Genomic DNA, 23,906 nt, shown 5'->3' with positions numbered 1-23,906 from the left:
ATTCTAATTAACAATTAAAAGTCTATATCTACACTAAGAAGATCATCTCCAAGTAACTACACTGCTAAACACTTTTTAATTATAAAAGAAAACTAAATCACTTAGTATATAATATTTAGGGAAACGTCAAATTAGCTTGTTAATTATGCCCCCAAATTCATGAAGTTTGTCAGTTCATCATTATTTTTCTACTTTAATTTGCTGGGCTCCATATTTATAGTGCATGTCCAACAAGAAAGAAAAAGAATGTTGTTTGTTGTAAACATAATGTCTTCTCCTTTCAAAGCATTTACCCAACAAAACTATAGATTATAATATAATTAACTTTTGCGCCTCCTTCTCCTATTTCATAATTTTATTTTTGTGCTAGATTAAGTAATGCCGCTACTACTTAGTTTCATGAATAATCTTTTCGAGAAAAACTTCCAACGAATTGCCTATTTACATCATTCATATATGTTTAAGGTTCAGAAAATGATCGTTTAAAGATAAAATTTAAAAACAGTGAATAAACGTGTGAATACACACACACACACACACACATATATATATATATATATATATATATATATATATATATATATATATATATATATATATATAACTAATTTTATATTTAATCTATTTACTTAGTGGTCTTTATTAAGACTCTTTTCTGAATTTTAAAAATAAATAAATAATTATTCTACGTTCAATATATTTTGTGTTAAAATTTTAGGATGTATTTAGTTTTATGTTTTTATTTTAAGATCTTATAAAGAAAAAGTAAAAAGATTTTATTATTTTTATTATTTTTTTATAAAATAAAATTTTAAATATAAAAAATAATAAAATATTGACATGTCTTTTTTTTCTCCTATATGTTATCAGCAACATTATTAAATACAAAAATTTTTATACACATCATAGAAATTTTAGTATATAACACACAAAATTTTAAAATATTAACATAAAATTAATAAAATATACACAATATATAAATTTTTATAAAATTATATGTTTAAAATATTAAATCACCAAATTAACAAAATATATTCGTATAAAAAATTTATGGGTTATATATAAATTTTTTTATGTTATATTAATAAATTTTTGTATTCTCTAATAAAATTTGTATATTAAAAAAGCACAAAAAAAAGACGTGTGATAGCACACATTTTTTAATGGATTTGTATCAAACTTAATTATAAAACATGTGGACATGTAGCATCACTGAAAATTTCTTTTAAATCAATACTTTTATTTACTGTATCTGAATACCAGGTACATATGTCAGTGATAAACATGGATTCGTGTGAGCATTAATTAAAAAACCATGTTGTTTGATCACTAATTTATGTTTGTGTTGGGGGGGGAGGGGGGGGGGGTTTGGATATAGGCTAAATGGTCTAAGAAGTTTACGGCTTGACTTGTATTTGGTTTTGGTCTGGTCTATTATAAAATAGACTTAAATTTAAATTATTGTAAAAGATTTAATATATTAGTAGATTAGATTTAAATTTATTAAATAGTATTTTATTAATAATAAAATTATTAAATATTTTAAATTTATTATATTTTATTATAAATATTTTTATATATTTTAAATATTTTAAAAAATTTTATAAATATTAAATTTAGCATATTATATATAATTAAATTTTATTTAAAAAATATTTTTTAAATAATATTCTTAAATTTTTTATTTTTATAAAAAAAAATCAAATTTTTTAACAATTTTTAAATCAGACCAGACTAAGGGTTGGTTTGAAAAACTTTAAAAGTAATTTTTTTAACTTTTGACTTATGAAAAGTAGTAGTATTAATGTCTGGTACAATTTTTAAAATTAAATTGTAACTTTCTAATAAACTATTAGGAGCTTATAGCAGAGAAGTTAAAAAAAAATGACTTCTCTCATAATACTTCTACTTTTTATCACATTTCTATAAAATAAGCACTTTAGAGTTAAAAATCCAAACACAAAATAACTTATTTATAAGTTATTTTTAACAAAGTCATTTATTATTTAAATTATTTTATAAAAAATTTAATTAAATTGGTTATCACACTGAACCTAAATATTTAAACAAAAATATATAACAATTTATATGTTAGACTCAAATTAATTAACTATAGGATAAGTCTGACCTATTAACAATAAAGTCTCACCAAACTTATTTTCACCTGTAATTGAAGTTTAACATTAAATACACACTCTTTTTATAATATATTATGATACACTACTATATGACATTTAATTTATATAAATGTTTAAAAAAATCTATAACAGTTTATATGTTAGACTTAAATTAATTAACTATAGGATAAGTCTGACCAATTAACAATAAAGTCTGACCTAACTTATTTTCACTTTACCATTAAATACACACTCTCTCTTATAATATATTATGATACACTACTATATGACATTTAATTTATATAAATGTTTAAAAAAATCTATAACAGTTTATATGTTAGACTTAAATTAATTAACTATAGGATAAGTCTGACCAATTAACAATAAAGTCTGACCTAACTTATTTTCACTTTACCATTAAATACACACTCTCTCTTATAATATATTATGATACACTACTATATGACATTTAATTTATATAAGTGTTTAATATAACTACTGTATTTCCAATTTGTATATTACATAGAGTCTTACAGACACACATGTTCTATATAGTGACTATCGAATTAAACATATATATTATTCACTTAAATAATAGAATAATAACATTAAAAATAAAATAAATATTTGCAAGATTCGCATCTCTCTCTGTATATATAGAAGTTATAATCCTTCAGACATAAAGTCCGAAGCCATACATATATATTATTATATCAAGAAATTAAGGCGAATAGCTTGAGGGAATTAAACTCTTATTTATTGCTAATAGGGTTTAATTAATTTATATATGGAAGCCATGGATGAGATGCTCCTAGCTAATTGGGTTAATCTTCATCAATCTTCCATAAACGTGCCCTCATCTTACTTGCAACCACCGGAAACTAGACCAGGTACACTCTTCATCTCTTCCGGTAACACCATTCCGGTCATCGATCTTGGGGGACATCATCATCATCATGCTGACATCATCATAAACCAAATTTTGAAAGCTTCTGAGGAGTATGGATTTTTCCAGGTATATATACATACATGCATTTCTTTCATTTAATTTCCTCTTTACCGTGTACCTAATTATTCTATATATTTATTATATTGATTAAACTATTATTTTTATCTGTGAGAATTTTCAAGACTAAAAAATTTTGCCATGAATGAAACTAATTTTATATTTATAAAATATATTTTCTATAAACAAAATTATTTGAGTGTTGATTTTGTTCATAGGCACATTTGTTACCCTTTTGAAAGTTTTATACGTAAAAATGTTAATTTATTTATTTTTTGTGAATATATACAACGTTAATTTTATTTTATGAATAAATTTTTTAATGTTCTAAATTTTATAAATAGAAATAATAGATTATATAGTTAATACAAACTTAATTAAATTGGATTAGTCGTTAATAAGTTATAACTCAAATGACATAATCTCTTTATACTCACTAAAAAGATTATGAGTTCGAGTCTCTTTATTTTTGGTAAAAAAAAATGCCAATGAATTATGCTCAAATGGCATAGTCTCTTCATGCTCAAATGGTATAATCTCTTTATACCAACGACAAACTTTTAAATGAATTTCAATATCACGGTGGATTAATTTTTGGTACAGTAACAAATAAAAAAAGTAGTTAATACAAACTTTAAGCAAAGATAGAACCTATAGCTATTGATGAATAGCTAGCTTTTATGATAAGGTGACTGTTATGATGTCTAAAAGTGTTTGTTTAACTTACCAAAAAAGATTAAAAATTAATATTTAATTTAAAAAATATAAAAATAAATAATTATTAAATATTCAAAAATTACCATAAAAAATAAGTTAAACAAAAATTAGACACCAAATTATAAACACTATAGAAGTCACCTTTATAATAAATCCAAGATCTCTCTTTCAAGGTTTTTTTTTTCTTTTTCTTTTTTCCATTTTCCCCTACCTCACAATTAAGTACGTAGTAACGCATGGCTTCATGGAACAAGCAAGTTAGAAATATTTCATACTAAGCATACACACATACGACATAGTTTGAATTAAAGAGACTGAATACTAAATAGGAAATTACAACTTAATTCATAATTAATTCAACATCTCATCAAGTCATGATCAGAGGAGGGAGCGAGGCTCAATTAATGTCAATTCAAGTTGGAGAAGAGTAATTTAATTTTACTAATTTTATATATAACAAAATAGAAAGAGAAGAGAAATAACATTCATATAAATTTGTTTTCTAATGTATCAACTTGTTCAAATAACCAATTATTTTAAAGAAATGGTCCCTTATTTTCATACGTGGTAAAAAGTATGGCTAGGTGGTATCTTAGGGGAGCAGGTAAGTTATATTGCATCATATTCCGGTGGTCGCATTAAAAGGTGTGATAATAAATGATAGTAATATGTATCTATTAATTTCACGTTCAAACTACAAATATTAATCAATTACAGGAAAAAATTAAAATAATATTAATTTCTCTAAAAATATGGCTAAATGATATTGTATTATTCTAGCCACAATTTCATGTGTATTTTGCTTTAAATGGTATTAGAGTATAAATAATATTATAAATCCAAATTTTTTTATTAATCAAATCTAATTAAATTAGTATGATTTAACTTAACAAAAATTTAGTTATAGTTAATATTATTCTAAATTTTATTGTTTAACTTAATTAAATCTGATTCATAAAAAAATTTAGATATGTAACATTATTCTTAAAATATTTAGAGTAAATTAGATATTAGAGTATAATATTAGTGAATCAAATTAATATAGTTAAAGGTTAGTACAGTAGGTATAGATAGTTATTGTTAGTATTATAATTATAATTATCAGTATAAATATGCATACCAATTATTACATGAGGGGAAGAAATTTAATAAACACATTTCTTTCAATTTATGTCTTAATAACTTGGTATTAAAAGTAATTTATTTTTTATAGTTTTTTTAGTGTTTTTTCTTTCGTTTTGATCATTCTTTAGATATTATTTCTTGTAAATTATCACATTCTTTTATTCTTGTCTTTTCAAATTCAGTGGAAGAAATTTTGCCACCTAACTCTTTTGTATATTTCGTTCTATTATCATTATTTTCTGCTTCGTTTCATAAAACTTCTATCATTTTTTGTCTTCACTAATCGACCTATCCTTGTGATCACATTATTACGAGTCTAATGTACTCAAAACCATCACTATCAGAGGTTACACACGTCTACACACACTTCCAAAAGACTGTTGTCTCCATTTTTCCATCAGCTTTTTAGATTTATTATCTATTGTCACGTCTGTTTACAAGATCAACGATTCTGATTTTATTTCGTCTATACTATTCTATCAGAGTACTAAATAAATGGTTCTGATCTTGCTGACAAGGATTACTTGCAAACCAATGGATCTAGATTCGACCCGTTTTCTGATCCGTGTTTTCTGATGTCATTTTTCCACTGATTCAGCAATCTGACGTGTCATATCCTCCTCTCTTGTACTGTCATGTGTTAGTGCATTGCTGAAGTGGCATCTAATGTGTCAGTTGACATGGCACTCTATGATCTTTAAGTCAGATGGATGTAAAAAAATTTTTTCAACGGTGACTAAAAAAAGAAAGTCTACATAAAACCTCCTTCAAGATATTTTTGTTTTTCTAATAAAGTTTGTCATCTTTGCAAGGCACTCTATGGTTGTAAGCAAGCTTTTCAAGAATTATTTAAAAAGTTTGATTTAATAATACTGTCTGAAAACTCGGTTTCATTTGCAGTTCTCATGATAATGCTTTTTTCATTTGCAAGAGTGACAAGGGTATTATTCTCCTACTATTATATGTTGAAAACATGATCATTACTGGAGATGATGTTGATGACATGACTGATCTTAAAGCAAGCTTTCACAACCACTTTGAAATGAAAAACCTTGGATCACTTAGTTATTTTCTTGGTCTTAAAGTTATCTCGTCAAATGATGATATCCATCTTTCTCAAGCAAAGTATGCATCTGATCTTCTTGCTAGGGCTGTGATAATTGATAGTCACACAAAATCTACTTCTCTTGAGCCTAATGCTCGATTTACTCCTATGGATAGAATTGGTTTGGATAATTTCACTCTCTATAGGCAGTTGGTTGATGGTCTTGTCTACCTAACTATTACTCGACCAAATTTTGCCTAGGTTGTTCATGTTAGCAATTTTTATCAGCACCACATACTACTTATTATAGTATTGTTCTTAGGATTCTTCGCTATATTAAAGGTACTATGTTTTAGAGACTTCATTTTTTTGCTCAATTTTTTTTAACCCTTCAAGCATATTCTGATGTTGATTGGGCTGATGATCTATTCCACTGATCACTGTTTTACTACAGGTTATTGTTTGTTTCTTGACGACTCTCTAATTTCTCGATGTGCTAAAAAATAAACTTTTACTGTTCGATCAAGCATAGAAGCAGAATATCGTGCTCTAGCTGATGTTTTTGCTAAATCATTATAATTTGTTGGCTCCTTGAAGATTTAAAAATTATATAGTCATTTTTTTACTAATTTTTATTGTGATAACAGAAATGTTATTCAGATTGTCCATAATAATATTTTTTATGAATACGCCAAACATATTGAAAATGATTGTCATTTTGTACAACAACTATTTTTTATTGGTGCTTTGTCTAGTTGAAATTGGGATTATAGATTAGACAACTGATATTTTTACCAAATCTCATTATCTTACATATTTTCATAATATAGTATTTAAATTCAAAATAATCTCTTTAACTCCCATTTGAATTTAAGAGAGTAATATCTATATAATGACTAATTAATCCAAATCCATGTGTGAAGTAGGTTATCAATCATGGAGTTAGCAGAGATTTAATGGATGATGTGCTAAACATATTTAAAGAATTTCATTCCATGCCATCAAAGGAGAAGTTAAATGAGTGCTCAAAGGACCCAAATAGAAGTTGCAAACTCTACACAAGTGGTGAGAACCACAGAAGAGATGCTGTTCATTATTGGAAGGACACATTAACACATCCTTGTCCTCCTTCAGGAGAATACATGAATTATTGGCCTAATAAACCATCAAATTACCGGTAAATTTTAATAAACTTCCATATTTCACGCTTATCATCACAATTATTATACTAACTACTATATACACCTAATATAAAATTTAATTGAGACCTTATAAATTTTGACTTTTTGTTTGTTTCTATCATTAGTTTGCTTTTATAAATGGATTAATTCAAATACTAACATGATTATTATATGCCTAATAGCAATAATCAAAACGTAAGTTTTATATTTTTTAGAATAAAAGTTACTTATATATATGATAATCTGTTTATAAGTTTAAATTTTTCAATTTTCGATTATTATATGATTTTATTCTTTTTAACAAACATACTTGATTTTTGTAAGAATGTCCCAAAGATTTTCTCAAATAACACTTCTTTTATTGTCATATTTTATTTGGGTATTCACTTTGGAAGAAAAGTTTGAGACTTTTAGTATCTTCCTGTCTTTGACGTGGTCAATTTCATTAATTTGGATCTGATAAAGGTGATTTTATGTGTTTAAATTGATTACGGCTGCATATAATAATAGTATAATATATAAAATTAAAATTTATTGCTTGCATCATAAGAAAACTTGAATCGCATCACAGTCATCGATCGCTCACAATAGATAGGATGATAGTGAAATGGTGTAGAAATTAACGTGAACATCATTTAAAAAATCCACCCCGATATATTAATTAAATTTTCCACGAGGTTAATCAATTACTTAGATACTATAACTTTGAATTAATATACCACCATCGCCTATCATAATCAACCCCCTCCTCATAAAACATTAAAAATTGAATGGTCCACATACAATATTAAAAGTTGGGATCAATTTTACTTCTATCTTAAGTTATGTTTTTATTTCTAAATTTTTATGGGGAAAATATAATTGTTGTAGTGAAAATATAACAAAGTTATGTTTATAGGTTCTCATTTTTTTTAGGAAGTCACTAGCATAAAAATGTTTAAAATGTTCTTTTTTAAAGTTTTTTTTAGTAATTAAAATTCAATACATATAATTGATTAAACCATGTTATTTTGGTTAAAATTATATTAAATAAATTGATTTTGTCAAAAAATTGATAAAATATATCTTGAATCGGTCTAAATTAATATTTTTTTTATAAAAAATAACTACAATATCCCTATTATAAAAAATGATTAAAATGCTCTTATTATTATTTTATATATATATTTTTGAGAACTCTAAATTTTAATCCTTTTCTTTTTTCTATATTATTATAGGGTTAGAATTTATTAGGATTTTCATATATATATATATATATATATATATATATATATATATAATAGGAGTATTTAGTCATTTTTTATAATAGAATTATTATAATATTTAAAAAATAATATATATTAATTTAAATTAGTTCAAATAAAAATATTAACCATTTTTATCTCAATAGCTCCTTTTTTTATTAGAAGTACAAAGCTCATATGAGTATGCATAGAACAAATCGCAATTTTTATTTTAAGCATAATTTTTATCGCAAATAAGACACATGGACATTCTAAGAAAGAAATTAAAAAATCCTTTTAAATTCAAAATACTAAAAACAAAATTAAAATTTTGCCATTTTTTCAGCAAGGTTGTAGGGAAATATACCGAGGAAGTGAGAAAACTAGGACTCAAAATTTTGGAGATGTTATGTGAAGGATTAGGGATTATGAAAGAATATTTCTTAAGTGGTGGACTAAGTGAAAATCCTTCATTGGTTGTTCATCATTATCCTCCATGCCCTGATCCAACTCTAACATTGGGATTAGCCAAACACCGTGACCCTTCCATTATCACAATTCTGCTTCAAGACAAAAACGTTCGTGGACTTCAAGTTCTCAAGGATCATGAATGGTTTGGTGTTGATCCTATTCCCTATGCTTTTGTTGTTAACATTGGCCTCCTTTTACAGGTAATTTTTTTTTTCAATTAACGTTTCTTTTATAAATTTTAGTTTTCATTTTTCATTATTTGTGCTAATTTTGGGTAGCTTTCATCAATATAATATTGTTCTCCCCACTTCCTAGCATTTTTTTTGCCCTTAAATTTTGTTATTATCATATTTTTATAATATAGGGTCTAACTTTGAACTCAATATACTATTTAATTAACCCATATAAATTTAAGTCTGGTCAACATAATATTAGTTTTTATTATGCTAAATTTGTATGTGATTAATTTTTTTTTGTTAAATTACTTTTTTCTAAAAATTTAAATTAATAAGAATGATACATAAATAATTATATCTCTAATTAATTATATGAACTTTTGCATAAATCTTTTTTTATTTGTTTTATGATAAAAAAATTTTAAGTTATAAAAGTTCTAATATTATATTAATATTAAAATTGAGTGAGTGTAAGGCCATTCATCAAAAACCAATAAATTGGTTAACCAATTAAAAAAGACTTAATCAAATTTTAAATAATCGATTTTTTAGAATGATTCATAAGTTATAACCAATTTTGAAAAGAGGTTAACCAAATTGATAAAAATGGGTTTTTAAGCTGGTTCAAACCGGGTTCAATGAATTGGAATTCTAAATTTAATGTTTTAATTAGTCATTAATGTTTATAACTAATCGACTAAGTTATTTTTCTTCTCAAACAACTGAATTTAATTAAATAACGTTTTTGTTTACTGATACCCAGATAATTAGTAATGGAAGGTTGATTGGTGCGGAACACCGGGTTGTGACAAATTTAAGGAATGCACGAACATCTGTTGCTTATTTCATGAACCCATCAAAAGAAAGCATCATAGAACCTGCAAATGATTTATTGGTCAACGGAACCACCCAACAAACTATATACAAATCCATGTCATATGAAGAGTTTCGTACAAATTTCTTCCACAAGGGTCCCAAATTTGAATCAGAGTTACATAACTAGTTTTGCCTCTTAATTAAAAAGTGTCTCTCAAGATATATAAGGTGGAAATTCAGGTGCAGTCGACTTTACATGAAGTTGTACCTCAAAGTCGTTAAATGATTTGATTGATTTGACTAAATTTTCATATATAATGACTCTGAGGTATCAATTTCATATGAAGTCGACTTCACCTAAGTTTTCATCGATATATAATCCAAATTCATGTGTGATCTCTATGTAGGTATTCCCTGTTCATTTTTTAGGACAAGTATATGCAAATTTTGATACACTCGTACTATATATACTTACCATATATACTAGCTAATCGTTTTGTGTAAACTTCTATATGGTGTGTTTGTAATATAATATAAGTTGATGAGCTTTGAAATTGATCCTGAGAAATTTGATTATTAGTAAATGTTATAACACACTTTATCATATAAGCTAAATTTGATTATGATGATGCACACATTTGCAAAATTATTTTATTATATTATTATGTAATTAAATATTATTATTTTTATGATGATTTGCGTATTGAAAAACTATCTACATGTATCTCATTTTAATAAGAAGTTTAGTGGCGAAAAAAAATTTCCAGTATGAGGATGTTTAATAATGAAAAAAGAATAAGATATTTTATTAGCAGTTTTAATAGTTCGTCTCAATTATAAAAATTTATACATGTAATATATATTAATTAAAAAAATATAAAAAATTAACTTTTAATTAGTTAATATTAATCCATTTTAATGTTTGAATTTTAATTATAAAATAATTTAAAAAATAGTTAGTTGATGTTGGTTTTAAAAAAATTGGTTATTTAACATTACCTTAATTAAAATTAATGACTAAAATTACTGGAAGACCAGTAATTTTAAAATATTTAAAAAATTTTCAAAAATTTAATAGTTCAGTGCATCAAAATTTAACTCAAAATAAAATTCGAATATTAGTAGTTCAATATCGAAACTAAATAAAATAAAAAAAATTCTCTAAAGTGATAATGTTAGTAAAGGAGTAAAGTAATATTTTAATCACCTTTAAATTTGTAATATTTATTATTTATAAGTCTCATTATCTTGATCAAAGAGTGACGATTAATAATATAAATTAACTCATTTTTTTCTTTAAAAAATAGATCAAATTAAGGTTAATAAACAATCCATGATGAATCCCTAAATAGGGCTTTGATGAAATCTTTCACCTCAATCATCGTAATTGACATGCAATTTTTTTTTTCTCCATGATATGCCTTTGGGTAACATATATACTTTTCATGCATAAAGAAAGTTTACAAAAGGATAGGCAACATGTTGTCATCATTTTTGTGCTGAAAATCATTGTTCCATATCCTCTCTTGGATTTGCTTTTGTTGTTAGCTCTAGAAGTTTGAGAAGACAAGGAATAATACCGTGGATTCCTCGAATGACAGTTGAAAAACTTTAAACTTAAAATAATGTTAAAAAATATATATGGAACTTTACCAAACCCGCAAGTTGTCGGTTACTTTTTAGAATGAATTATTGTTACAATTCGTTTACAATCATTGATAAATAAGTTATGTTCATAATGATCATCATTATTGTATGAATTATATATATTATTAAGAATTATACGATTCTCATTCATAAATATTCTTAACTACAAAGGCTGTGCCCAGCTAATTATATCAGAATGATGATGATGATTATGTACCCTTTTTTTCATTTAATTTTGGTATATAGTACCTTAGTATATACGAAGACGAAAGTTTTAAAATAATTACTATCCAATTTTATATATATAACTTGTACAAGCTTATTAAGACCGTATTTGTTTCTAAGAATAAGATAAGACAAAACACTGAAAACAAGAGATAAGGGATAGAGATATAAATTTTTGTATTCTTGTATTCTGTTTGATGATAAATTAGAACAAATTATAAAAATTTAATTTATTCTCATTTTTTCATTTAAAAAATTTGGGACAAAAAATATAATTATAAAAAATTAACAAGAATAACAAAAAAAAAATAAAAAATAAATTATGTTTTTTGTTAATGTCTCCGTTTTTTTTATCAAAATAGACAAAATATATTAATTTAGTATCTTTAGACACATTATTTCTGTCTATATTTATTTATTAAACATAATTTTATATTGCTGTATTTCTATTTCAATTTCTTAATCTGTAAACAAATCCAGTCTAATTTCTCAAAATAAAGTAAGATGTGCATCACATGCATCAATAATTAGGAGAAAAAGAAAAAGAGAAGCCAAACTATTTCCTACTATTTTATTATTTACTAATAATATTATATTATTCTAATGCATCGATTTCTTTTTAATTTCAATAACTGGTTGAATTAACTTGTCAATTGATAACAATGTAATTCTATCATTTTTTATAATATTTATTTATAATTATTTTGAAATAAAGTTCAAACAAACCATTCATCATTTTTCAGCAATAAAATATCTATTTCTCATAATGGCAATATGGTTTATTTTCTTTTTGGGGTAGAGATAATCACAATGTGATTATTAATTATTATAATTCAATTAATTGATAAATAATTTTGATAACAATTATTTATTGAAGCAGATCATGATGGTGAGGTGGTGGCCTTATAATTTTAATAGACTTTAAAGTCTTAAAATTATAAGTCAAAGTGTACATATACTTTTATGTATATGATAATAAACTTTCCCACATGGCAACCAACACATATATTATTAATTATATATTAAGTGACGCCTTTAACTTTTAAATAGTCAAAAATTTCATCTTTCATACATAATAATTATAATGTGGTCTTTTATTTTATATTTTTTTATTTTTCGTCAATCCATATATTAAGGGATACAAGCAAGAATTAAACTTCTCAATGCATGCTTCACACAAAATTATTGGTGCACAAATTCAGGAGAACATGGATCAAATGCTTGTATCTAGCTGGTTTCATCTTCATTCCTCAGTGCCCTTATCCTATGTGCAACCACCGGAAAGTAGACCCGGCACGGCTATTGTTGCTTCCGGCAAGACAATTCCGGTGGTGGATCTCGGAGTCCATGATCATGTTGAAGTTCTTGGTCAAATTTTGAGAGCTTCCGAGCAATATGGATTTTTTCAGGTTTAATTTATTGTATTCAAGATTATTGCCAATAAATTGCCACTTTCTAGTTTACATAATATTTTCTCTCTTCTTGAATAATCTCACATATATGTATTTGGAGTGGATGTTTAATTCAGCTTAAATTTTGGAGAAGTGTTGCTATATTTATAACTTATAAGCTTGATTTTTATTTGCATTATTGTTGGTGTAAGGTTTATTTTTTTTATCTATTTTTTACATTATGAACACAAATAGTCAAATATATCATTTTTTTCCTGTGTAAAATTATTTTCATAACTGTGAAAAAATTACATTTGATTATATAAAACTTTGCTAAATATATAACTGTGAAATTGTCACAAAATTCCCCCAAAACCGCCGCTATTTGTCCCTGGTGGTGTAGTGAAATATGAGGGCTTAGCCACATGTTTCATTTTTTGTGATGACAAGAAAAACAAAAAATTTAATTATTTTATTGTTCTTTGTAATTTTACCAAATTTATAATTAAGTTTTTATATTTTTTTATCTTTTAAACAAGTTCTTATATTATTTTAAATTTTATAATTAGATATTTTTAGTGTAAAAAATTTATTAGATAATTGAATATTTTTTTTAAATTGAATATATCCATAACTAAGACCTAATTAAATTTTTTACTATATATTTTTTAGAAAAAATATTCAGTTAATTTGAATATTTTAATATAAAAAAATCTAATTATAAAATTAAAAATAACATAAAAATTAAATTAAAAAATATAAGAATCTAATTATAAATTTAGTAAAATTATAAGAACGAGTTGAATAATTAAACAAGAAAATGTGCATATTAATTTGTTTATTAAGATGAAAGTAATGGATTTGATTTTGTAATTAGGTTATCAACCATGGAGTTTGTAATGAGTTGATAGAGGATACAATAAATGTATTGAAGGAATTCCACGGCATGCCAGCAGAGGAAAAGATGAGAGAAAGTTCGAAGGATCCAAATGGAAGCTGCAAACTGTATTCAAGCCGTGAGATTAATAACAAAGATGCCATTCAGTTTTGGAGGGATACTTTGAGACACCTTTGTCCACCTTCTCGTCAATTCATTCACTTTTGGCCTCAAAAGCCTTCAACATATCGGTATATCATTCATTTCTTTTCTTTTTATTAAACACCAATTTTTTATTTCATCAAACATCCAAATTATTCCTCAAAATGTTTTTATATCAAATACGTTGCTCACTAATAAATTTTCTTTCGAAAATATTATTTGTCCTTTAAATTTCAGTTTTTAATTTGGTCGGCCTTTAAATTTAATAATATATTATTTTAATTTTTCATATCTATTTTTAGTATCGGTTGTTCGAAAAATTTGAAAAATTACATACTTTTTATTTTTTCTTTCTTCTAAATGTTAAATAAAAGACAATTTTAAAAAAAATATTTAGTTACGCCGTTATTCTTTAGAATTTTTCAATAATTATTCTCATCAGATAGATTAATTTTTTTTATTATTTAAAATAAAGATTTATTTGTTTTATAATGATATTCTTTTCATTTAATCATCTTATAATAAAAGTATTAAAGACTTATATTTAGTTGAAAGTGACGAAAAAACTAATTTGTTCGACGAAAATAATTTTTAGAATTTTTAAAAAATAAAAATTTATCATAGTCTAAAATATTTGATCTAAAATTTTTCAAGAGTCAATTTAAATATTTAATTACTCTTTTTATTTTCACTAATGAATTTTCTCCGATTCTCAAATCACCTCCCTTCCATCATGATGCTGATGCGGAAGGAGAATTAGAAATAAAACTTTCACCTTAATTAAAAATATAACCAAAACATTATTAATAGTAGGTTTTGCTAATTTATTAATCTATAATTAAAATATTAATAGTATTCTTAGAAATTTAGTTACAAATATACGATTCGAGCTTAAATATTCTAGGTTTGAAGGTTTGGTTTTGGTAGCTTGATGAACGAAATGATGATGACGATATGATGTCATTTACTTGTTTTGAATTTCTTCTCATCACGAAATGAAATTTTATTTAATATATTCTCTTTGAGGTCACATTTAAGTGAATATAAATTGCAAAACCTTCACATCAATCACTATATATTCATATGAATCCATCGATTCGTATCAGATATGCTTTCATTATTGTGGAATTTGATGTATTGGTTGACAATGATTTAATTTTATTTATTTTTTTTTTTTCGAATGGCTGATTGTTCCATTTAAATATCATATCATATATCACAAATCAAATTTCTGATTCCATTTCACTCTTTCTAGAAACGCAACCAATGTTAATTTAGAATTGTTTCCATTTTTCTCAACAATAACAAAGAAATTTCCTTAATTTCATTAAGTATTAGCTAAACAATATATATATATAACGTATGTATCACTACACGAATTTCTCTTTTTTATGATGGTTTTTTTTTGTCAAATTGTAACGATTTAAATGCCCACAAAAGGTGTTATAGCAGTCTTAAAAACCTTTAAAATTTGAGATATCACGAATTCTTTTGTGATAATTTTATAAAACTGTCACAATTTTAATTAGCGGCGATTTTAGGACATGTGTGTTTATATATATATATTATTTATTATGAAAAAAATATTCATTAAAAAAATTTATTTCAATAACATATGTTTTTAGAATAATTACTAACTAAAGTAAACTCTTAAATTAATTAATCATTGGAATTAACAAAAAAATTGTGGATTATGACAGTGAAGTAGTTGAGAGATATACAGAAGAAATGAGAAAATTGGGAGTGAAAATATTGGAGGTGTTATGTGAAGGGCTAGGACTTGATCGAGAATATTGCAACGGTGGACTTAGTGAAAGTCCATTATTGCTAACTCATCATTACCCTCCATGCCCAGAACCAAATTTAACATTGGGAGCTCCAAAGCATAGGGACCCTACCCTTCTTACCATTCTTCTTCAAGAGAAAGATATAAATGCACTTCAAGTTTTCAAAGATGGGGAATGGATTGGAGTTGAACCAATTCCAAATGCTTTTGTAGTTAACATTGGACTTCTCTTACAGGTATATATTATATTCATTTCTCTAACTATTTCTTGTTATCTTTGTATTTAATTTTAAAATAATATTTTAATTATTTTTAAATTATATCTTTTACGCAAAGTGAAAACTTAGGTGCAGTCAACTTCACGTAAAGTTTGCACCTGACTTATTCCACCTTTATGCAATTCTAAACACAAAAATAATAGTAACATGATAAACACAATTCTATCCTTGCTAACTTTTATTTCTTCTCTCAAGTTTGATGCTGATGGAATTGGTATTTATACAGTAGTTTCGGTGTAATTAATTTCTTTAAAATTTTAAGCCTCTTAAAATAAAAAACATAACAAATTAGTTATTAAATAAAATTATTTTGATATACAATTTTTAAATTCATAATTTGTAATTTATTTTATTTACATATGTACTTTTTATGAAAGGGTCATTCTAGTATTATTATTCTACGGTAATTATAGTAATTATAGTGTTTTAAAAAGTGTATGTTGTTAAAATTAAAATAATAATTTTTTATTATTAAATAATACTTTAAAAAAGTATTGCTTAAAAAAAGTGTAACTAAAACAAAAATTATATAATTTTAATTTTAACAACAGTTGTATATATAATCACTGTAATATAGTCATACTAAAATCTATCTTTATAAAAATATATTTTTTAAAATTTTAAACTAATAAAAAATATATAAATAATTAAATATCGATCACGCTTCTCATGTAAAAACTTTTTTATGGTTTATTGCATGAATTTATATAGATTTTTTTATTTGTCTTGTTCTAATTTTTTTTAAATCAAACACAATTTTTTACTTTTGAGTTATATAAAAACTTCATCATGTAATAAAATTGTTTATTTAAAATATAAATTTGATTTTAGAGATTATGAATTGGAATTTATATAAGATAAATTTGTGTCAATCTTTAATTCTGTATTTTAAGTTTTATTGATAGCAAATTGTTTTTATCCTTTTTTTTTAAGTTTAGATTTCACATAGATCCGATTTTCAAATGATCTAGATCTGATATTATTATCGACTAAAAGTAATAAAGTTTTGTTAAATTTATAATCGGATAAGAATTTTAAAAATAGACTCGGTCTATATTTAAAATCAGATCAGATTAAGACGAATCTGATTTTACTCGGTCCATACAAGATGGCACAATAAAAAAAGTTTGTTACTTACTAATTATTTTTTGCTTCTAGTAATAATTGAAAGTTTTGATATGTGTAGATAATTAGCAATGGAAGGTTGATCGGTGCTGAACATCGTGTTGTAACAAACTGTGAGAGGGCAAGAACCACCGTGGCCTATTTTATCCGTCCAACAAATGAAACGATTATTGAACCTGCAAAGGCTTTGACAACTCTCCATCCCCCAATCTACAAATCCATAACATATTCAGACTTCTTAACAATTTTCATGACCAAGGGTCCAGACATTGAACCTCAATTATTACTCCCTTAATTAATAAGCTTTGCTTCAATCTAGACACCCTAATTATGTTTGCATGCATATATGAGTATATAATAATATAGTGTTTGCCAGCACTACTTATTAACATCAGGTTGTGACCATTATTATAACATATAATATACCCCTTCCAAAATTTTTCTATAGTTCTTGAAATTAATCTCCAATTAACCTTGCTAAATTTCCAAATATAATAAGTTAAAAATGTTTGACAATTTAAAACAACTCAAAGAATATACTAGTATTACTTTTTATAAAAAAATTAGTAGTAATTTTTTAAAAATAAACAAATAGTTCAGTTGATTCAAATACTTTACTATGACTTAAAGCACTCAAGTTTAATTTTTATTTCTTATTTTTATGGCACAATAGTTTTTAATTTTAAACATTAAAAATATGTTGGATTTGGACTGAATTGAGTAGATCTTTGTTGACTTTCACAACACGTCAAAATTAAAAGATAAAATCAAATCAAATAATAAAATTATCTAACAAAAAAATAAAAAAAGATCATCTAACAATCAAATCAAATAAAAAAAAGTTATCTAACAAAAAAAATAAAAATAAAAAATCATCTAATAAAATAAAAGATAAAAATCATGGACACGCTGCTTTGTTGCCAGCTTCTCCATTCCCATTTCGCAGGTCTCTATTCAACAAGCAATACTCCCTCTACTTTTGAGTTCAAATATAAAAAATTAGGTATTTTTTATTTATTTAATTTAATATTATTTTATATTTTATTGTTTATTTAATTTAATTTTTTATACGATTAAAAATATTAGAATATCTAATAAGTATTGATATTATTGTATTTATATAAATTGATAAAAAAAATTCAATAAATATTATAAATTATTGAAAAATTTAGTTCTGATTCAATTATTGAAGATTTTAAATCACTAAAAACTCAAAGAGTACCGTTATAAATTATTTTGTATTTTTTATTTGTAGAATTATTTATTTATTATCTTATTAATTACAAACATAAAAAATTACATTTATAAATTTAATTTTAATATAAATATTATTATTAAATTTTTTGTCCTTCCAAAATTTTGTTTCAAGTTCTACCACTTATTACTATCCCTTAATTAGAATTTTGGTAATGTGTAATATTAATAATCACATTTTAATTTCTTGTAAAATTAATTAATTAATTAATTAATTATTAAATAAATTAAATTAGTATTAGAAAAATTTAACTTAAAAAATTTACAATACTTAATGCCACCACGAATCGACAAAATCAAATTCATCTTTAAATTAGTTTATTACGTCATACTTTAAATTTTTTATTTTTAAGAAAAGCAGTTAACTAATGCAAGTATATATTATGTACACAGAATATTTTTCATATCTTAATTAAAGAAAACATATTTAAAAAAATTTTGAGATATGAAATTTAAAACAATTCGTACAAGATAAAACTCATAAAATACGTATAGTCTAAACTCTAAACCAATGTTTCAATTGATGGAGCAAAATATTAATATCAAGCAAATGCAAGTCGCCATAATATAATAATATAAATTAATCTTTTAATGAAATGAAAAATTTTAATACACTTCAGACATGGTAAAGCTAATAATAAACCGTTTCAAACACCAAGAAAGACGCCAATTCAAATTATAAAAAAAATACTAAAGTATATTTTATATAAATAAGCTAAGCCTTATCCAATAATGAAATGAATTCTTAGTACTTTCGGAAGCGAAAGGGTGGAAGTGATTTCCATTGTCCTAATCTGATCTCTTTCTCACCAATCAAATTAGTTGTCAAAATTTATTATTTTATTCAAAATGGAACATTCTCGTTATAGTTGTCATTAATAATTTGTCAAGGTCTTGTTCTGGGTCAAAATCACACAACTCCATTGGTAGGTCCATAAGGTTAATTAAATTTTATGTATATATATTATTCCTCTACGTAATTTAATCAATTAATAAATAATATTATTAGCTTATAAAGAATACATAGTATCATGCAAAAACATGAGGCTAGCCCCTGGTTTCATGTTACTAACTAATGAATGTTAAATACTTTACCTTTGAACACAGCACACTGTAATTTAAATTTTAAATGCCACCTTGCATGCCAAGTTTCCTTAATTAATTACAAAGTGATAGCTACAAATTCTACTATATATATATATATATAGACATGAATAGCACACAGGAAGAAGCATGAAAAGAAAATAAGATCAAATAATGAAGCAAATATTTTGAAATCCAAGAAGCAAAGAAGCCATTTCATCTCTTTCTTTTTCCCAAGGAGACAAATTTCCTAAACTAATGGGGCGTTGGATGAAACCTGAGGTATATATACACCATGTTATGTTTTATTTATCTTATTATATTAACGACTTCTTAGATATATAATTAATTATTATTATTATTATTATATGATTTTTTATTCCAAGTCAGTTATATGTCTCACTTTATATTTTGATGCTAATAAAGTTAATTACTTATGTCATTAAGTAATATGAATATTGAGGTGAATGTGCAGGTTTACCCTCTAATGGCGGCAATGACATTTGTGACGAGTATGTGCGTCTTTCAATTAACACGAAATTTGATAAGGAACCCTGATGTTAGGTAAAATTCAAATTCAAATTCAATTACATACAACTAATATATGAAATGTTTAACTTATACTTAAATATAATTTTTAATTAAATTTTGTTGACATTTCATATATGTTATGTTACATACAATAATATACTATATATTATTACTTGAATTTGTTGAAGAAATGAATATAATTATAGGGTGAGCAAAGCTCGAAGGAACATGGGAGTGTTAGAGAACCCAGAAGAGGGAGAAAAATACGTAGAGCATGGGCTGAGGAAGTTCCTTCGCACTCGACCACCGGAGATCATGCCAACCATCAACCACTTCTTCAGTCGCCAAGATAAATCATCATGAATTCCCCGTTTAAACTCCAATAATAATAATAATATCATATCAAACCGGTGAAAATTCACAAGCAATTGTTTTTATGTAAAATTGATATTTGAAAATCGTTAAATAATAATTTAATTAAATTTATTAAATTATTTAACGATTTTTAAATATCAACTTCACGACTGCATGTGAGTTTTCAGCCATCAAACCTTACTTCTCATTTGTGTATTTTACTATTTTGCAAGCGTTTGCACGTTGGTAGTGTCCAAAAATAAGATCATTTTAGGTAAGAGAGAGAGTGTGTGTTAGTTAACGTTGGTTTAAATGTAAAACAAAAAAAAAATGTTGAACATATCAATTTTTTTCCTTTTATATATAAAAATTGGTTGTTTGTTTACAATGAAAAATATATCTAAAGTCGTTTGTTTTGTTTTTTACGATATATTTATTCCTAAGCGGGATGATTATCTTTCTAAAAAGAAAAAGTATAAGTAGACAATGAAAATATTAAACAATATAAATAATAGATATATCAAATGTTCATTTTACTAGGTGTGTAGATGGTTATTCTAATATTAAGATTTAGATGGATAATTTAAAATAATAATATATTTTTATTTTATTAGTAATTATTCATGTTATTTAAAAAGATTATTAATTACTTAGTATTGCCCTTTTAAAAAATAACTATTTATACTTAAAAAAATTGTAAATACAGATAAAACTATCTATAAAAAAAATAAATTAACTTTGTACTAAGAAAAAATGAGCTTCTTTTAACAAAAATAGCTAAATACTAAATTTTAGTTGATTTCGTTAAAAAATTATTAAAAATTTTTAAATTATCGTATAATTAATTGACATTGATATATTTTTGGATAACATAATCCCCAATGTTGGGCCTGCTATTGGGTTCATTGGATTTAATAATTGCTAAAGGCTTTAAACCCAGACAGCCTTGCAGAAAACGAAGTTTTGCTGTTGAGATTGGATCGTTTTTTTTGGACCTAAGATTGGATCACTTATACGCCCATATATAAAGTTCTAAGTTGGGGGATTATATAGAGCCCAAATTTTGTTAAACGTTTTTCCTATATAATATTGTGATGTATGTTTAATAAATTCATATATTACAGTCCAAAAAAAAAAAGAACCCGAAAAAATATAAAATAATAATAACCATATGTGATATGTCATTGCCACAGTTGAATCTAGAGGAACTCTTAATCGCAACACGGCTTAAATTGTACACCAAAAAAAATATAGAAATAAATTAAATACAAATATTCACAATAATACACGCATATCATATCATACAAAAAAATATACAATAATACACATTCTTTTTTTTTTTTGGTATACAATAATACACATTCTTTAGGTACATATGATGATTCCAAACAAGGGGATACGTTAAAAGAAAAATAAAAAAAAATATGAGTTTTGTTGAAATCAAAGAAAGGATCAAGGCTATATGATCGAACCTAAAAAGAAAAAAGAAAAAGTTCATGTCAATTGAAAATACCTCAAACGCACATTCTTTAGGTACATATGATGATTCTATGAGATGCTGGTACATCATATGTTATCATGCAACATTGTGCCCCTCCCCCATGTTTTATGTATGAATAATGGCCTTCAAGTTAAGAATATGACTAAAACTATATAATAAAAAAAATAACTTTTGGAAAACTTAAAAACAAGCATAATTCATTTTAATTTAATTCCAACTCCTGGCTACCCTATGACCCGACATAGAGGCCTTAGTATTTTTTTTAATATACTATAATCATCAATGTGTATGCCTTTTATTAGTTAATTTTATAACAACTTAATTAGTTGTATTTCATCATCCAAAATCTAAAATTTTTGGTTGGTCCCCCTATTAGTTTAGTTTAATACTCTCTAGTCTCTAGACATTTTTTTTTTCTACTCATTTTCAATTTTAAATTTCTAGGATAATAAAACTAAAACCTCTCAGCATAAAGAAATTATACAGGCTTACTTACACTATTGCACACATTATTATTAAGAGTCCCACAAAAAATAAAACTTAAATAAAGTACAATCAAAGCATGATTGTCAAACGCATGTGAAATATCGCTTTCATTTAGGGAATCATTGTTTTCCATACTTTGCATCAACCAAGCATGACTTTGGAGATATGCATGCATGCTCATCAATTTGATTTAAAGATTTTTCAAATCTCAATTTGGAAACTACTTAATATGGAGGACACTAATTTTGTGTGGTACTTATTGGATTTATTTGGAAATTTAAAGTAGCTAGTATAGGATCATTATTTTTATTTAAGACAACCTAAATTTTTAGGGTCCCTTGGGAAGTTATTTTAACATGGAAGAGCCATTAATAATTCTTTTTAGGTTAAAAGTTGGATTGTTCAAGTAATTAACTCACTAATTTATTTAAATAAATATTAAAATTTTAAATTTTATTTTATTTATGCAGTAATTTTATTCGCCAACAAATTTTAAATAAAATTTAGATCTATAAACAATTAATTTTTTACTTTTTTAAATTAAAAAATATCGTGAAAAACTAAAATAATTCCTTTTACATTATGTGAGCATAGAAAATGTATCCACCGACAGATTCTTGAGAGAATGAATTGAAGGGGTCAAAGAGGCTCACAAGATTTTGAGGAAAAAGAGGCATCAAGTCAATATATCATCTTGTGAATTTGCACTATTCAACAACACACACACATTCCGATGGTTTTATATTATAACTTTATATTAGTTTATAGTCTCTAATGAAATTAATTAACCTCTCCTTGAGCAACATAAAAATCAGTTAATGTATTTTATGAATCATGTGATTGGGTAGGTTAGGACATATCTCCTACACACATGCTAGCTATAGCAATAATATTAATTAGAATAATTAATAATCATATAAAATTAAAATACTAATTGATTAAACTCATTTGAAACTTTCATGAAATAGTACTATGATTAGCCAAATGTTTTCTCTCTCCCAAGATGATTAGGTTGCCTTGTGCATGAAAAGTGGGGTTCATGTGTCATTAGGAATATGGGGATGGATTTCAATTAATTTACTACAAAAAAGGGAGACAAATGGGAGCAAGGGGGAAATTTTTGTTGTGACTATTCTTAGAGAAGTTTCTTAATTATGATTGATTGATTGCACAACTTGTTTTAACTATTGCTTGTATTCTTGGGCTACATCTAGAATAATGTTGTATTGTCATAATTGTGTAAATAAATTAATTTGGGTTGGGCGAATAGTCATCTCATTAGTTCGTTTAATTAAGTGTTGGGAATTCGAATTTCGTCTTATGCATATA

General features: G+C 24.9%; 3 protein-coding genes across 4 annotated transcripts; all 3 read left to right on the top strand.

Annotated features, from left to right (window-relative positions):
* The first annotated feature begins 2,779 nt into the window (after positions 1-2,779).
* LOC112797934 (hyoscyamine 6-dioxygenase) lies at positions 2,780-10,486 on the top strand. The gene is made up of 4 exons (XM_025841048.3): positions 2,780-3,132; positions 6,937-7,187; positions 8,761-9,085; positions 9,825-10,486. Exons 1-4 carry the CDS (start codon positions 2,905-2,907, stop codon positions 10,062-10,064), a joined length of 1,044 nt encoding a protein of 347 aa, XP_025696833.1. The 5' UTR covers positions 2,780-2,904; the 3' UTR covers positions 10,065-10,486.
* A 2,335-nt stretch (positions 10,487-12,821) lies between these two features.
* Positions 12,822-17,805, top strand: LOC112797932 (protein DOWNY MILDEW RESISTANCE 6). The gene is made up of 4 exons (XM_025841047.2): positions 12,822-13,158; positions 14,018-14,268; positions 15,880-16,201; positions 17,430-17,805. Exons 1-4 carry the CDS (start codon positions 12,913-12,915, stop codon positions 17,661-17,663), a joined length of 1,053 nt encoding a protein of 350 aa, XP_025696832.1. The 5' UTR covers positions 12,822-12,912; the 3' UTR covers positions 17,664-17,805.
* A 2,003-nt stretch (positions 17,806-19,808) lies between these two features.
* On the top strand, positions 19,809-20,985 carry LOC112797931 (uncharacterized). Of its 2 annotated transcripts, none has more exons than XM_025841046.2 (3): positions 19,809-19,987; positions 20,181-20,269; positions 20,443-20,985. In XM_025841046.2, exons 1-3 carry the CDS (start codon positions 19,964-19,966, stop codon positions 20,597-20,599), a joined length of 270 nt encoding a protein of 89 aa, XP_025696831.1. In that variant the 5' UTR covers positions 19,809-19,963; the 3' UTR covers positions 20,600-20,985. The 2 variants fall into 2 exon arrangements, with proteins under 2 accessions (XP_025696831.1, XP_025696830.1); XM_025841045.3 differs by having other exon boundaries at positions 19,836-19,987; positions 20,169-20,269.
* The last annotated feature ends 2,921 nt before the right edge of the window (positions 20,986-23,906 follow it).

This window comes from Arachis hypogaea, chromosome 4, assembly GCF_003086295.3.
Source record: "Arachis hypogaea cultivar Tifrunner chromosome 4, arahy.Tifrunner.gnm2.J5K5, whole genome shotgun sequence".
Lineage (NCBI taxonomy): Eukaryota > Viridiplantae > Streptophyta > Magnoliopsida > Fabales > Fabaceae > Arachis > Arachis hypogaea.
The sequence above is the reverse complement of the archived record's forward strand: the minus strand, read 5'-3'. Positions and strand labels throughout refer to the sequence as shown.